This window comes from Culex pipiens, chromosome 1, assembly GCF_016801865.2.
Source record: "Culex pipiens pallens isolate TS chromosome 1, TS_CPP_V2, whole genome shotgun sequence".
In the NCBI taxonomy this organism is placed as follows: domain Eukaryota; kingdom Metazoa; phylum Arthropoda; class Insecta; order Diptera; family Culicidae; genus Culex; species Culex pipiens.
Window position 1 is genome coordinate 101,907,413 of NC_068937.1, and position 17,236 is coordinate 101,924,648.

The 17,236-nt window shown below is 39.0% G+C and overlaps 1 protein-coding gene across 4 annotated transcripts in view; it reads left to right on the forward strand.

Moving 5' to 3' along the window:
• Positions 1-17,236, forward strand: part of LOC120426255 (protein roadkill) — a 101,062-nt gene that overhangs the window by 50,366 nt on the left and 33,460 nt on the right. The window contains exon 1 of one of the 4 annotated variants that reach the window (XM_039590992.2): positions 16,394-16,925. The exons of the other annotated variants lie outside the window; for them this stretch is intronic. Within the exon in view, the coding sequence (XP_039446926.1) occupies positions 16,879-16,925 (47 nt within the window). The 5' untranslated portion in view covers positions 16,394-16,878. Of the gene's footprint in view, positions 1-16,393; positions 16,926-17,236 lie in introns of those variants that run through there. 4 annotated transcript variants of the gene reach the window in all.

The following is a 17,236-nucleotide window of genomic DNA, read 5'->3' on the forward strand; positions in this document are numbered from 1 at the left end:
TAAATTCCGTGGAGGTCGAGTGATGTTCGTATGTGGTAAAATTTTGCAAAATTTTGTGTCGCGCCGTTCTCAGCTCCCATAAATCCGATTTCAATTCTCCTAAATGCAGATGAAAGCTAGTGTGCTGAACCTGGGCGAGTTGCCGCGCAAATTTCGAAATATCCATTTGTTTTCGGATGTGTCTAGACTTTTCCAGAAAATACACAGTTTTCAAATGAAAATATGGTCAAAATTTTTCATTTTCATACCTTTTATTTATCTCAAAAATTGCATTTTTCGAGCCCTACAACCTCCCAAATTTTCATCCAGATTCATAATATGGTTCTGGAGTTAAGAGCCGTTTGATTGACCTACCATAAGAAACAAAATCCCTAAAAAAAGGTAAAAACCCACCTGGTGACCTTCGCCAACATTTTTCATTTCTGATTTTATTCGAAATTTCTTGCTACATTCATAGTACAGACCATGAGTTAGCATCTGAAACAAATTCGACATCGATCGGCAATCCCGATCAATTTTTAGAACGATTTACTTTTTGCCTTTCTTACTAAAGAAAGGTATAGGTTTTACTTTAAGCCAGGACGTCATTTCCAGCTTCGTAAATATGTCGATTCAGCATGAATTTTAAACCGAAAAAGCGTTAAACATCACACTGCATCGATTTTCGACGCTTCGTCGCCAAGTCGACAAGTTGTCAAGTTGAGCTTCGAATACTGGCGCGAGAATGCTGGCGCATATGTTTTGGCTCGGCTTATACTCGTTCGTAGTAGCTTGTCTACCGATGTTTCCTTCAACATGTCAGATATCGTAGCTTTTCGGTTTCTTTTGCTCTGTCCGTTTTTGCATAACTGTCCAATGTTTATGCAAAAACTTTTTTGACATAGGACATTCATCCGGGTACAATCAATTTGTTTCCCGTATGCTCCTAAAATCGCCTTTAAGTAGGCTTCATTTGTCGTGTCGTTTTATTTAACAGAGTTCATTGGATTCCAATAGGAGCTTTCGAAGCTTCTAAGCTTTATATCGTTTTCAAAGTTTTCAATGCTCGCGACGCCATCTACCTAAGGTATTGCGATTGAGTGTGTAGTGGTGAGGTTGTAAAAATATCTATCTCTGACTCTCTCACTTTCGTAGACGCTGAATGGCAAGCTTCCCACTGTGCGGTTAACTCGGTTTTGCTTTACGCCTGCTTTGTTCGGTTTTTGGGCTCGTACCAAAACTAGAAAACCAAAACCGCGATGTGTGTCGTCACTTGCGCATTGGAAGCTAAGAATTTGTACGATTAAAAATATTCGATAGGTGAAAATTGCATTTTCAATTTCTTTTAGAAAACACATCATTAATAATACCTTGCTTTCATCATAAGATTTTTTGTATCAAGTCGATGTTGTGAATTGAGAGATGTTATATTCTTTAGTAAGAAAGGCTCTATCTCACCCCTGGTGGGATTAAATCGGGTTTTTTAAATCTGTGCCTAGAGAATGGTTTTTCTGATCGATTTGGTGTCTTCAGTAAGTTTGCACTTGCAGTCCAGATTAGGATTCCAGAATCATGAAGAAAAAAACTTTTTTTTTCTCACCTTCGACATGAACATGAACAGTTTTGCTCCAGGATGTTACATTTGGAATTCAGTGATTTGGAGAACCATTCAACTGAGATGAATTCAAAAGCCTTTACAGGGAGGGTACATGTTTCTAAGTTTAGATTTTGCTAGCTGAGTGCTCTTTTAGGGAAAATAAATTTTGAGAAAAAACCCTAGATCTATGACCTAAATATTATGACCCAATTTTTGTCAAATTAAACGGGTTTATTCCATGTTATATTATCAATGCATTTTCTCAATATTTCATCAATCTCTTTTTGACCACTATCTTGGATTGAATATTTCCAAAGAACTTTACTGCCTCTGATCGCATAAATGTCCCATATGCATTTTCATCGTTTTTGAGTTATTGATGCAGTTTGGTTCAAAATCGTGTGCTCTTTCAAAAGAGCCTTCAACATGCAGTACTTTGTTCTTGAAATCAGGAGGAAATCCAGTTTTTTCGCGAAAACTTAACACGTAGCCTTATGTGTGGGACAAACTTCAAATGCGTTTTTCTCAGCTTGCTGTTTTTGCATATGGGACATCTATGCGAACATCGGCAGTTTATCGCATTTTTGGGGTATCATTAAATGCTGTATACATTATTACAGTTAATCTACTACCAAAAATTTGCAAAATTCAATGAATTAATAAAAATATTTTTTTTTTCCTTAAGGTTTGTGTCGTTTTTTCTTAAAGTCTAACTATTTGATTAAAAATACAAAAAAAAATAAAAGTTTTACAATGTATTTTAAAAAGTTCACAATTAATTCTTTAAGTTTTTTCAATGATAATTTTGATTTCCTGCAAATTTTTTCCCCTCGATTTTCAAGAAATTGATTTAAACTTGAAATAAAATTTGTAAAGGCATTGTATCTTATTTATGCGATATTTTGTAGAATACCACCAACGCTGGCACTCTAAATTAACTTTTGAAATAAGGTTATATTTTAAACATGTTTTCAAATTGAATCAGTTTTCCCAAAACATTGCATTCCTTTAAAATTGACGTCAATTTCAAGTATCTAGTAGACATTAAATTTTCCGCTGGAAGTTCACATCCCAAACACAGATTTACCTAAAATGCATAAAATTCTGAAGGAATCTAAGTGTATATGGAGCCAATTGCACTCGAGAATGACATTTGAGAAAAGCGTAAGCTATTTAAATAATTTTTTTTTTAATTTTTGGTATTGCTGTGGCATTTTTTCAAAAAATGCTCAAAGACAAACTTGTAGAAAATTGGACGGGCTTTCTGAAAAAAATACACTGAAAAAAAAATTCGCCACTTTTATGAGATTTTTACATTTTTAACTTTAAAAATAAAATTTGAAGATGATGTCATGATTTTTTTTCGTTCAATTTTTTTGCCTAAGATGTTGCCAAAACCCTCAAAAAAAATCATGGATGGTATTTCTTTCCTAAAAAAAAATGCAAAAATCATTTATTAAAACTGTTTTTAAAGTGGTCTTAAACGATGGTTTAAAAATATTACATTTTTCTTAAATTTCGCAGTCGACCTACGAATTTTGGATTGGATGAAACACTAAATAATATTTTTGCAATTCCGTCGTGAAACTACTTACTTTTCCTGTCATTCTTGAACGACGAAAAAGCCTACTTTTCTGTACCAAAAATAACAGAATCGAATAGCAACACTTTTCAAAATAAATGCTGAAAAGTTCTAGTTGAACTTTTCAGCACTTGTTTCGAAAAGTAACACTTTTCAACATTTTTTTGATTTAAAAGATTTATTGACAAAATACATGAAAATTTGATTTAAAATTTCACTCAATGGGTGTTTTTCGGAATTGCAAAAAATGTTGTATGGAACTCGTTGCAAAACTTGATTTTTTCAGCACTCTTCGTATTTATCCAACTCGGTGAACCTCGTTGGATAAATGTACGACTCGTGCTGAAAAAATCCTCTTTTTGCAACTTGTTGCATAAACTTCTATTAGAATATTAAAAAAAGTTCTAAAATTTCAACAAACTCCACCACTCACCGTGATAGCACAGTTATCACGTTGATCTCATAAGAAATAGTTTTCCAACCACTTTCACAACCCCCAAAAAACAACCCTTTTTCCACCCAATAGATACCACTCTCGCGTGCCACAGCAGTGCTTAGCTAGCATTATTCCGGTTCAGTGCCATCTCAGCAGCTGCTCAACTCCGGGTAGATACACGAACTACCTTGCAGTTACGGGGGTGAGTTCTAGTCCGTGCTGAGTCCTCATCACCAGCAGCACACGTTAGTTCAGCTCCTCAACCCAACTCGAGACTGACTTGTCCAAAGCAGGTAGTCGCTGTCTCAACGGGAAGCAGAGTTGTGAAAAGCTCAGCTCAGCTCTACTGGCTGATATGAGCGGTGTCTACGCCAGAGATTCCCCCAGCTCAGTGGAACTAGTGGGGGTGGGGTTATACCCTAAGGATACAACCCGTTCCCGCAGAACAGACACACTCACACGACGCAGTCACTGACAGAGTTGCTGCAAGCATTCGATTTCGTCCTAACAAATAAAATCGTCCTTATAACCTCGGCAGTCTCTCTTTCTCTCTCTTCTGCTTCAGTATCTCGTCGCTACACGTGTAGCTATGTACGAGACTGAACACTGTAAGGACGAAAAAGAGGCTATTCGGGTGGTGTACATTATATATTTGGAGCAAAAGAACTCTCGCTTCGCTTGTGTGCCTCTGCTGCTGCTACCACCACCGACCGAATCCTTCCATCACACCCGGGTTTTGCCTCACAGAAGCTGAACATACTTTGTAACGTGAACATCTGACGTCTAATTTATCCTTGAACTAGCGTTGTTGCCTTTGTTGGGCGTTCTGGCGCAACGTGAGACCTTTTGGAGCGGAGGAAAAGGTGAACCTTTCTCCTTGTGCAACTGCTGCCGGTGAAAGCTTAAGAGAGCAAAATCTTTCGCAGGTTTCGGAGGCACGTGGACTTTCCGTAACATCCTGGTCGAGGTCAAAGGTTCAAAACTCTCGTGATGGCGGGCGAATCGCTTTGCTTCGATAAGCGCCACGTTCCAGCAGCAAGCGTTGTTTGCCCTTGCTTAGCATAATACACACGAAAAATTCCTTATCGCCCGCAAGCAACAACTTCTCGCCGCGACTGGTCTTATTGCGCAGCGTCGTCCGAAATCATCAGGTCTGCCGGGGTTCTATAAACGATTTACGCAATCAAAGAATGACTGGGCTGGCTCTGAACAGAGCGGGGACGAGTCATCATCGCCTGGCGCTATTTTTGGTGTTGATTGAACCTCGTGTTGCTCGTGGTTTCGTGGAGTGATACGATTCCTGGGACGCTGGTGGAATGGCCAGTTAAATTTAGTAACAAGGTTAACAGTGATAAAAAAGGCCTCAGTTTATTCTGAGTAGTGTTCAGAAATGTCAGTAGTAACTGCAATCGACATAAATATGTTCACCACACTTAACACTTAATTAATTTTAATTAATCTGATAATATTAAAAAGTAAATCTATTCTAATTTTCCAGATGGGAAATCCCCTGAAAGAAATATTGATGTTAACATTCCATAGGTCGTCTAACACAATTGGACTAAGTTTCAGGTTGTAGTGATACGGCCACGCCCAACCCTACAAATAGTTTCTAAAACACAAAAGACATATCCACGAACTGCAAGTTTCGTAAGAGCTTTCATTTAACAGCAAATGTTGAAAGTTTTCAAAAAAAAAAAAGTAATAAGGAAAGAAATTTTATCACCTTTCTTAAAATTACCACTTATTCCAATTTTGTTGGAATAGTCTCAGAGATACAGCCGGCTAACTAAAGCGAAATCGGTCCATACACCCACAATTAAAGAACAAGCGGATAGTCCTTCCGAATTGAAACGAGAGGAAAGTACTTTTTTGCAAGAGTATACTCCTCTCGCGTTTACAACAACAACAAATCGTGTTCATTCGTTCATTGCAACAGTTCATCCCATTGAGTGGCTTATATGGACAAATTACCGTCACTCAGTCATCGAACCATGGTGGCCGATACGGCAAAGGCGCGGTTCGATAAGCCAAAGGTCTTGCGTTCGATTCTCGATAGCGACACTTTTTTTCAACGGCGAACTTTCTGGAAAATGAACCATGAGGATAATACTCTCGGCCATTTCGAGATTTATCCTCTCCGCTCGTTCACAGTACAGTCCAGACTCGATTATCCGAAGCCTCGATTATTCGAAGTTTCGATTATACGAAGTTCGATTATCCGAAGGTTTGTATGGGACTTCGGATAATCGAATCACTACCCAAAAAAAAATTAAAACGCTTTGTTATTTTTTTTATTATTATTTGATCACTAATCAAAAAATATAAATATTGACATAACAAGCCATAGTTTCAACATATGCATGGAAAAAGTGTTTTAAAATGCATCATTTGCAATCATTAGTTTTCAAAAAATGTAAGATTTGACGAAAACAAAAATTTTAGCGAAAAAAAAGTTTTGGCAACTTAAACATCGAAAATTTTCTAAAATTCAAAAGATTTTTAGCTATTTCGAAGGTTATTTTGTAACCGTTTTCCTTCAGTAGATTTACTCGATTCATTAAGCACCCGAAACTCTGTTCCCAACTTTGAATTAATCAGCTGTTGAAAGGTTGTCCACATCTCAGCTAAGGATTGTAATTTCACACCAATTATGCTTAAACAACGAAATAAATAAATGAAATGAAATGAAAAGATTTTTAAATCATCTCAAACATGCTAAAAGTGATTCTAATCGCAGGGGTATGCATTTTCAATTGATTTCAGCTGATTGCAATTAAACTTCCATTGAAATTTTAATGTTTTTTGAAAAAATGTTTTGCCTCCTTATTTTTCGGGCCATATTTTAAGAGGGGGGGGGGGGGGGGGGGGGTGACAAAAACTTTAAATACAATTTGTACCTGCCTAATCGCATCACGAAAAAAAAAGTCGTTTTCTTTGTTTTATTTCTGATGATCCAGCTTAATTATGACACATTAACTAATCTAAAACAATTTAGAATGTTTAAATCCAAGATGGCGGCCAAAATGGCGATGATAACATATTGCAAAATTGTATTAATCAATTTTAAAGGCAATCAAATATTCAAATTTGACTAAATTGGGGTCGCAGAACTCGTAAAAGTAAGAAAATTAAAAACATATTAAAAAAAGGTTTGGGCCCAAATAAACCGTCGGATAATCGAGGCTTTGAATAATTGAGTCTTAAGGGGTTACATACATGTGAATCGAAAAAAATGTAAGAGGTTGGTTTAGGCACAAAATTAAACTTTTTTTTAATTATGTTTTAAGGGCATTAAAATACATATTTTGAACTATTATCAAAATGAATTTGAAGATATTTGGTTGTATCATTGCCGAGATATAGCCATTTTAAGTTAGCAGTTTAAAAAAAACGGGTGCCACGATATCTCCACACTGCTTTGACCAAATCGGCTCAAAATTTTGGTGAAGCATCGTTAAACCGGTCCTGTGTGCATGACGAAGCCCGATTTTCAAAAAGTTTGTTTGATAAAAAGATAAAAATATTTTTATTTTTTTCATATAAAAAATCGCCAGTTTTAGATTTTTGTATTTTTTTAAAAAGCAAAGTTTCAAAATCGGGCTTCGTCATGCACACGGGATATGTCTTGCAAGTCTTCATCTCAAATTTCAGCCAATTTGGTCCATCCCATCTCGAGATATCGTGGCACCCGTAAATCAACTCGGTGTTCAGAGAAAAACGCTCACAAAGTTCGACAGTTCGCTTTGCGCTTGGCCAAATTTTGAACGTAAATCGTCTCTTACTCAGTTTAATCATGAAATATCTTCATGAAACTTTCAGGAGTGAATGAAAACCATCTTTTTAGTGGATTTATAAAATTTTCTGAAATATGATTTTTTTGATTTTCTACATGTATGTAACCCCTTAACGGTATTGATAAAAATAGTGGCAACATTCGGATTTTCGAGATTCAAAAATAATTAAAACAGCCAGACTTATTGCGTTGCATTAACCGCAACGACAGATTCTGTGAACGGATCACATTTCACAGAATCAACGGGAGAGGAAGGATGCGTGGACATACCGTACCAAACGCTCCAAATCAATTATGATGTGGTGTGTACATTAGGGTGATCCAAATCCGGGTTTCCTCGGTCGTGATGTCTTCGGGAATGTTTTTCCAAATTTAATGAAGGTTCTACATCCTAGATAATAATACATCCTTATAATAAAGAGAGAGCACTGTTTAACTACACAAAAAAAAATATTTCCGAATGTTACATCATTTATGATGTAATACTTTTGCACGTCATTAAATATTTAAATTTAAATGCAATTTGATGAAAATTTGCAACAAATTATACGTAAAAACATGACCGTTTACGTCGAAACTCAAGTTTACATCAACTGAGTTTACATGTGATTGGTTTTTTTTTCGTGTCGAGTAAATTCACATATTTATTTCTGTGAAGTAGAACGTTCTCACCAAGTTGAATGACCAAAATTATCGAACAGACTCTGGAACGGTCTTGAAACAGCTCAACAGTTTGGGGGACATGAATTAAAAATTAGTAGAAAAATGGTTGGTCACATTCTCCATTTACCTCTCTATTTTTAAAGTAATAATGCACAGAAAAAAATTGTGTAAATTTGGAAGGTGTAATTTTGGAAGGTTGAATTTACCTCTTTTATGATGTAATTTTACCTCAATTTAGACTGAAAAAGTGACATTACAACAGAAAAGTGGTAAAATTACACAATTCCAGAGGTAAAATTACAATTTTTTTCTGACATAAAAAATGTACTCCTTCCTAGATGTAATATTACCATGATTTTTTTTTCTGTGTGTCACAAACGACAAAACCGGTTAAAAGGAAAAGTCACTATCGCCATTTATGCAAACAAGTAGAAATTGACTTTCCATCAGGAAGCATGTCCGACGTCGTCGGCAGTAACACTATAATCAAAGGGCATATCTAAACATAAACAAACCCCTCCTCCCCCTAAAGCCCATTCGCCTAATCAAGTGCGGCGCTCAGGATGAAAAGCAACTGATTTATTCCGCGGTAAATTTCAGCTAAAATCGTCCATTTTAGGGAAACGCGGCAGGCTCAGGGGGGGAGAGACTCGATTCGAGAAAGTTATCGAATAATGGACAAATAAATGCGCGCCGACAGTACATGGTGTCCACCCCCGCGCGCACTATCATTTGTACTCGCGCGTGGATTTTATGCAAACAAACATGTTGTTTTTCGTTTGCAGACTTTTTCTTTGGAAAAAAATGGCTTCAAAAGAGAGTGAAGGGTAAAATTGCAGCTGCACGACGAAGACGACGACGACGACGAAATACCCTTCGACAGAGCAGCGGTGAATGAAAAAAGAAAGTTTCATTCGGGCTTAAATCAGCACCCACGCCATCGCTAAACGCGCGAGATTGAACGTGAAAAAACGGCGAGTTATTTGGTCGAAATCACGCGGTTTCACTTAGCGGACTCGTGACTGAACTTTAACTCAGAGTTTGGCCTTCTGCGGAAAGGGCGCACATTGTCGCAAATTGGGATCGGTTGATGCGAAAGGGGAAATGTCAAAGCTGGATCTGAACTGTCAAATGACCAAAGTTGGACACGCTCTGAAGTCATCGATTTTTGGCCAATCTAATAATCTTCTTTAAAATTCCTGAAAATAATCTCAGCGAAAGAAACCACAAGCTGCACTAAGACTACAGCGAAAGAGCCGGATCCTCGTTTTGGCGACATCGGATCAGGGCCATTTTTCCTCCTCCCCGTAAATAGTTGTGTCGCACACGGTGATGCGTTTCAAGTGAATTTTGGCACCTCCCGACAACTATCAGCTGTGTGTGTCTGACAAGGTTGGCCACGTGCCAACGGAATGCACCGACAGACGCCGCCGCCGGTAATTTTTTGGGAGGATGTAATCAAGGGTAGGTTTTGAAAAGGTCATATTTTGTTGAAAGTTTTTTTTTGTTGAATTCTTAATTAGATATTTTCAAGTTTCCATTTGATTTGGTTTGTTTTTTTTTTTTTGAAAACTTACCCATGCAAAATTTCCTTTGGTTTATGAATAGTTCAGTGTGTGCGATGGACTTTAAAAAAATACAAACAATTTACTCGCGGAAATAACTTCAGTACCAACTTGGAGATGAGATCAGGTTTGGTGCCAGGACTTTTGTGGCAATAAATTGTGATTTTTTTTAAACAATGTTCTAGTGAAACATTTTTTTTAAATTGAGCGTATCACAGAAAGCTCGTAGACTCACCTTCATGTATAACTATCAAATCAGAATCGAAAACTGAACAAATGTTCATGCCTACACACTAAGTTGTTTTCTACCGAATTCGGTAGTTGAAAACTCGGTAAAGTTTAGATCGGTGTTGGTTTACTGTCAAAATGAACACAATTTTACTAAATTTTGGTTGTACGATGAACAACAATGAACTTCATTACCGAATTTCGGTAAGTTTTTACCGATTTCGGTAATTTTCAGTTTACCGAAATTTTCAGCATTTGAATATTCGGTAAAGTTAACCGAATTCGGTAAAAAAAAATCTAAGTGTGCATGTGTGTGTGTGACCAATAATGTCAGTTTTTGTTTGGTCAGACTCTCATTTTCTCTGTACTTGAAGTTTCTAAAAGTAAACAAAAAAATAAACTTTTGCTAGTGCTAATGTCCGCCAATGGCACTTCCTGTCCCCGGGGCCCACAACACACAACCCCTCCCAGCCGTGCCAGTCCAATGTGTAAACAAGTGAGAGTCGCAGCATAATTTATCTCTGTGTATAGTGCTGCTGCCGTTTTTTTTGCGCGCAATTTCGTTTTGTTATCTGCGTGAAATTATCTGCCACCGCCGCCATGTTGAGCGCCAGCTTTTTCTTCCTGTCCTCTCTCTCTCTCGTCGGCAAACCTCCACTGCTAATTGAAATGAAGTAAAAGTACACCTTTTTTCCCTTCCCCACCCCGGTACAACTCTTTGTTTTTGTTTGTGACTTTTACCCACCGTCAATAACTAGTCTGCCCATGTTCGCATAAATGTCCCATATGCAAAAACAGCAAGCTGAGAAAAACGCATTTGAAGTTTGTCCCACACATAAGGATACGTGTTAAGTTTTCGCGAAAAAACTGGATTTCCTCCTAATTTCTAGAACAAAGTACTGGATGTTATAGGCTCTTTTGAAAGAGCACACGATTTTGAACCAAACTGCATCAATAACTCAAAAACGATGAAAATGCATATGGGACATTTATGCGATCAGGGGCAGTATTGTAGTACAAAGCAGGGTGGCCGGCAGTTAACCTCAAAAAATGTATCTCATTTCGATGACGATCGACAGATGATGATGTTTTCAGCGGAATAGTTTTTGAGAACAGCAGCAGGGCCATAAATTGTGCTGTACCCATCGCGCGCGCGAGTCAGGGCCTTAAAAATAGGTCATCTATTTTCGATCATTGCTACCCGATTGGCTCCTCTATAGCAAAACTTACGAGAAGCGCGCGGGTCATGGAGGCTATGTTCGAGCAGTTCTGGGTTAGCCCCGATGAAGGTGGAAGATTCTCTTTCTTTTTGTATCTCTCGCGGGACTACAATGTTTACAACACGTGGATGGGGGGAGGGCGTAACACGAGAAATTATTACCGTTCTAGATTTTGGACTAAATGAAGCCCACGTCATCCGGTGTTTGGCAATCGGTGCTCTGTCGTTTGTTGAAGACAAAAAACAGAAGACTGCAATCTTGTGATTTTTTGTTAAGTTTTGTTCGAAGCATGATCAGCTATTTTTAACTAGAATTGCTCATTTTAGAAAGATTTTTTCAATTAATTATTTACTATACAAAATCTGGCAACATTGTCTGTGCTATGGACACTTAAGTAGAATTGTTACTAGGGGTGGGCAAAAAAGAGCGAGCCGCACAAAGAGCCGGTTCATTAAAAAGAGCGAACGAACCTTGGCTCCCAAAAAAAAGCACCGCGGTTCTTTTTTTATTCCGTTTTTTTTTAAAGAACCGTTCCATGGATGGAATAATTTTTAACCTTTTATAAATATAATTTATTGAAAATTGTAGTGTTGAATTTGTTTTTGAGAATTGAAATACAGTTTCAAATATTTCAATGCTAATAAAAAAATAATCCCAACATTGTCCCTTGGTGTACTTTTACAAGTACTTTAGGATAAAAACGGCATGTTAATGAGGTTACTTAAGGTCCCATGGCCCAGACATGGTTGTCAGTTTTTTTTTTTCGATGAAGAAATAGCTCTATTTTTTATGCATAACATTTTGAACAAATCGATAAACTACATGATTCATTCAAAATATGTTTAATTTGAAGCATTTTAAAGCATTTTTTTTATAAAATATATATATATATCAATTCTTGCCTCATGTTTCATCTCAGATAACCTACATTATATATTCTTAAAAATCACTAAAGATCAGACTTGTCTCAGACACATACATAAATCAACGTTCGGATCATCCTGCAACGGGATCTCGTTTCGTCCTACTTTGAACAAGATTCCCTGCAACTCAAACAAAAAGATTTATTCCTTTTTAAGTTCTGTTCTTCTTCTCACCATTCATCAAGCTGTGGTTTTCCAGCGTCCTTCGTACCCATTGGCTCCTTGCGGTTGCCAGTGTTGTCAAAGGAACCAGTATCTTTCAGGATTTTGATTCTTGGAAAATTTGGCAGCACAGATCACGTCAAAACAAAACATTGCAGTAAGGCAAAACACAAGCAGATATCAAATGAAAACATACCTGCCTCCTTACCCAGCACGCCCCCATCCGTGGTGATGGAAAATAACCAAGAATTTGTCATAGACGGTTGATTCAGACTTGGTGTAATTTCTGAAACGAACAAATCTGGCAGCTCTCAAACTGTAAACTAAACTGTAAAACTGAAGTAAATCCCAACCGAACTCTCAAAAGAATTTTCAAAGAGTGAACGATATTCTAATAAATTTTCATTTTCCTGCGTGTGAAATTAAAAAACTTACTGAAATTCTTGAAATTCTAGAGTTTTTTGCTTTAGGTATTCTATGTCGACATTCAAAAAATTGCAGTGATTGATTTTCTGTGCTATCATTTGAACGATATTTCGCACAAGATGGGAGAGAGCAGCGATGGAAGAATCTTCACCAAAAGAGTTTCTTTTAACACTCACAAAGAGAGAAATTTGAAAAAAAAAGTTTCTCTCCTTCATCATCAATTTCAGTATTATTGGGAGGGATTTCGAGTTTACTACTACATTTGCAGGTGAAATGGTAAATTATCTGTCAATTTGCATAGATATACAATGTTTGTAAACAATACAAAATAAATAGTTTTAAGTGATATCAACACTGAAATTGTCAAAAAAAAACTCACTTACTCACACTTACACTTACTCATTGATGTAATTTTGGAATTCCTGGAAAGATTTTTTTTTCTCAATCTTCGTAGGTGAGAGGAGTTCACATGCTGAGATTTGACGTGACATTTTGAGAGAGAGACTTTTAAGATTTCTCTCTAATTATTTTTTTGTCAAACTCTTTTGATGATTATTGCTGGACATCTGAATAGAGATTGATTAAAAGTCGCGCTAATCTTAATAATCTCAAATAGGGCAAAAGAACCATACACTGTCCCGGTTCTTTTTCGCCTTCTAAAAAATTACATATAAAACACACTTCAATGCATTAGAAACGAACCTACGTTCTTAGAAAAAAAAAAAGAAAAAAAAAACATGGATGGTTTCTGGGTTTTAAACCTATTGATCTTTTTGGTAAGCAAATGGAATGTCTTCAATGTTAATCTATGACTCCATACTAGTCCTTGTACTCCGTTCTACCACTGTGCGACCTTCTTGCGTATCTTCTTTTCTGTCAAGTGCTTAGGGATTTCGAGAACACGATACTTCCTCTCCCTTTCTGAACCTTCCAATTTTCGAATCAATTCCCAAGATCTTCCCTTCAGTACACCCTTGAACCTGGTGAAGATCTGGTCGTGTAACACAGCAGTTCATCCACATGGCACAATTCGGCGAGCTCCAACCTGCGGCGGAGTTCGTCGTCGTAGTTCCGCATCTGCATCCAAGGTACGTTCCGCCGATGACCGCCACAACCGATTAGTGCGGTTGTGAAGGCATTCGCGCGGACAAGGTCACTTTATTGGCGCTAAAACAACTGTAAATACAACGCGGATGAACAACTGAGAAAAAAAAAACTCAGAACACGTGTCGCTCATGAACAAATCGCTACGAGGTAAAACAAACAGCTGCTGCTTGTCGTCGCTACCTCCTCGACGATGCCCTTCCGTAGTGTGCGAGCACGAGCTGCGCAGTAAATGTATTGACGACGTACTACAACTACAACCGTGTACCAAGGGGGTTCTGGGTGTTGTGTGTGGTGCACTGTCGGAACGCTGGAATCGACATTGATATCGTTTGCTAGATATACCGGCTGAACTGCACTGAACTGTGTTGCTACTATACTCGGATGATGATTTGTGCTTCTCCAGCCGGACTCGTTGACTCGGTAATTACCCCCTTGGAGTTGCTGCGCTGCAACAGTGCGCGCGCTCTCCTGTACGGCTTTATGGATATTGCTGGAATGATAAATATAGCTTTCGACGTAATCAAGTACGTTCCGGATGTGCACTCGTACTTGCTATTGCGAGGTTCGGGAAGATCTTGGATGTTGTTCAAATACTGTTGAAAGGCAAGATTTGTGGACATCTTCCAGATCACTACAATTTGCTCTGGAATAATAGGTTCGTTTCCAATGCACTCGTGTAAAATGAACTCGTCCCGCCCATGTGGATCAATCGGACCGCGCACTGAACTTACAATCCAGAGGTCGACGGTTCGTATCCCGCGGCGGGCGCTCTAAAATTCTTTGTGTTAATATGGGTATTCGGCGCCGTCGCTCCTTGCAATACTTTCATACACTTAGGAGCCCAGGGCGGCGAAGTCCTTGTAGGTAAAAAGGAAGACACTAGTGGTTAGTACTAGCAATGATGGCCGACAGCTATAAAGTCAACTTCGTTCGTTCGTGCATTCCTAGGACAACCCGTGTCCAGAAGCACCAGCAAATCCAGAAGCGGTCTAGTTTCGACAGGTTGTAACACGTTCGACACGCGCGCGCTGTACCCTTTCGGTCACGGCAGTGAAGCCTTATCGTCGCGTCGCGTCCACACTAAACGCGACAAAAACAACAACGCAACAGAACGGGTGAAGAAGCAAAAAAAAAACCTTGAGCTGTGCAGTCAATGTCACCCGAGGAGGAGTCGCAAGGAGAGACCGCGGTAAGCGGTTCATCAAGGTCCCGCGCGTTCAGTGACACCAGGACCTTGCCGAAAAAGCTTGTAGAAGAGTGTGGGTTTGCACAAATCCAGCTCCTTTGACCTTGTCGTTGGAATCGATACCCCAGTGAGAAGGAGTTGCCGCTGGTCGTTCACACTCGTTCGAACCCGTTGCTTCGCTACACAGAAAAAAATATGTAAATTTACACAGCACGTAATTACTTTTTTCTTATGTAAACTCACTCAATGTAATGGTGAAATATGATGTAAAGAGTAAAAAGTCATGGAAATTACTCCAATGTAAATCTAAATCTAATGTAAATAATGAATCTAATGGAAACGTTGAGCATGGACACTCAAATCTGATGAATTTCTACCCGTGTTCGGCTTCCTGTAAATTCCAATTTAATGTAAATCATATATCCAATGTATTTCTGCCAAACATTGACTTCAAAACTACCCGAACTAGAAATAGTTATATTTGGTTCTCTTTCTATCGCTCTCATATTTCGCGTGCCCACTGCCTGAGCCTCGACCTGAGCAAGTTGATGCTTTTGCCGCTCGTTTATAAAATGCGAAGATGGCTCAGTCGGCAGCGGGTAGCAGCAGTAACACCTAACATCCTACCCGTCGTCCGTTCGATTCCATTCCAGTGTTATTCCACTTGGCCGCCGACGAGAAAGCGTCCCCTACCTGTGAATCAACTTTTTAAAATCAGAATTTCCTTTTGCTGCCCGCTTCAATCATTTTAGAATAGAACATAGGCCACACCCTTTTCCTACTGCAATCCAAGTCGAGTTTCTCATTCCCATTGGCCAATCAGAATTAGTTGATTTTAACTAATGTAAATTCTTAAACTAATGTAAATGCCAAAACTAATGTAAATTTTCAAAACTAATGTAAATTTCCAATGAAAATAATGTAAATTTCCAATGAACCTAATGTAAATATACATCATTTATCATGATACCTTTTGGTACATGATAAATAATGTAAATTTACAGGAATATTTTTTTCTGTGTACGGCGTGTAGAACATAAAAATTAAGCAGTGTTGCTAAAATAGAATGAATTTAATACCCGACACGAGGAGCGAGCATCGGATGATACACAGGATGACGAAGCAAGGAGCGAGAGAATCTCGGTGGATGAGAACGTCGGAGTAATCTGAACGAAGAATCGCGTTGAGAAGCGTAGGATGATTGATGGGGAAGTGCACCCTAGTTAGCATACTCACCCTTCATCATTGGGGAATTTGTAAGGGACAGAGGGAGTTCACAGCAAATTACCGAGAAATTACGGAGAGTACGTCGCTAGCGCAGCACGGTATTAGTCATATGATAAGAACGGTAGGCAAGCAGGGCGGGCGCGAATGAGAGGGAATGCAAAAGGAGAGCGCAAAGTGTGCGCTCGCGAGAGCGTATAGAACAAGAAAGAGCGAGCGTGGCTCTCTGGTGAGAGAGCTTACAAATGTTTGAGTTATTGGTGTGCGCGCTCGCCATGCCGCGTATTACTACTAGTTGCGGCTGACTCTCGGGCGGTTCTTGTTGGTTTTTTGACTGCTAGCTCTAGAGTAGCAAGATTTTTGCGAGTTCTGGTGTGAGGATTCGGTGGTTCGGTGCGGTGTTATCATTAAGGAGGACCCCCTCCGTTTTTTGATGGTCCTCGCGTGAAACGGTTCAACGGCGAGTTGAAGGTGCTTGCCTCGGAGCTGTGCTGTGCAAAAATATTTATTCTAGTGAACCGTACGGTGTATCTTTCGAGCGGTGATTGTTGTGAAAATAAGTCCCCCTTGCGAGGGTTTCTGTGTCCCTGTGAAGAGCAAGGGGTCAACGGGATATAACCCAGAAAAAAAAGAGCTGAATAAAATAAAGTGATTGTGTCAATAGGTTCAGCGATGCGCTGCCTACCGTGAAGAATTGAGAAGAACCTTACGCACGATTTCACGCGTGGTCTCACATGTCGTCCTGCGGTCGTCGTTCGCACGTGTTGTCGCTACCGTTGTCTAGATGACGTCCGCTGACGATTCCAACTGGCTCAGCTACTACACTGTGAGGTACGGATCGTGCACTGAAACACGGGGCAACGGGCGTAGTTCAAGGGCGTTGACCTTATTCAAGCAAAAACGAGTCATTCCGGCACGAGCAGCGACTATTTTCGACTCTCTAACCTTGATAACGGATTGGGGTTCGTTTCCAATGACGGCAGCCTTCAACTCGCTGAAAATCAATAAAAAGTTTATTCCTAAGCGCTCGGCGCTCATTTTTTTTCAATGGACCTGTACCCGCACCAGCTGTTGATGGCCTCCGATTTCGTTTCGGTGTGCATTCGGTCTCCTCCTCTTTGGAAACGACCATCAATAAACGA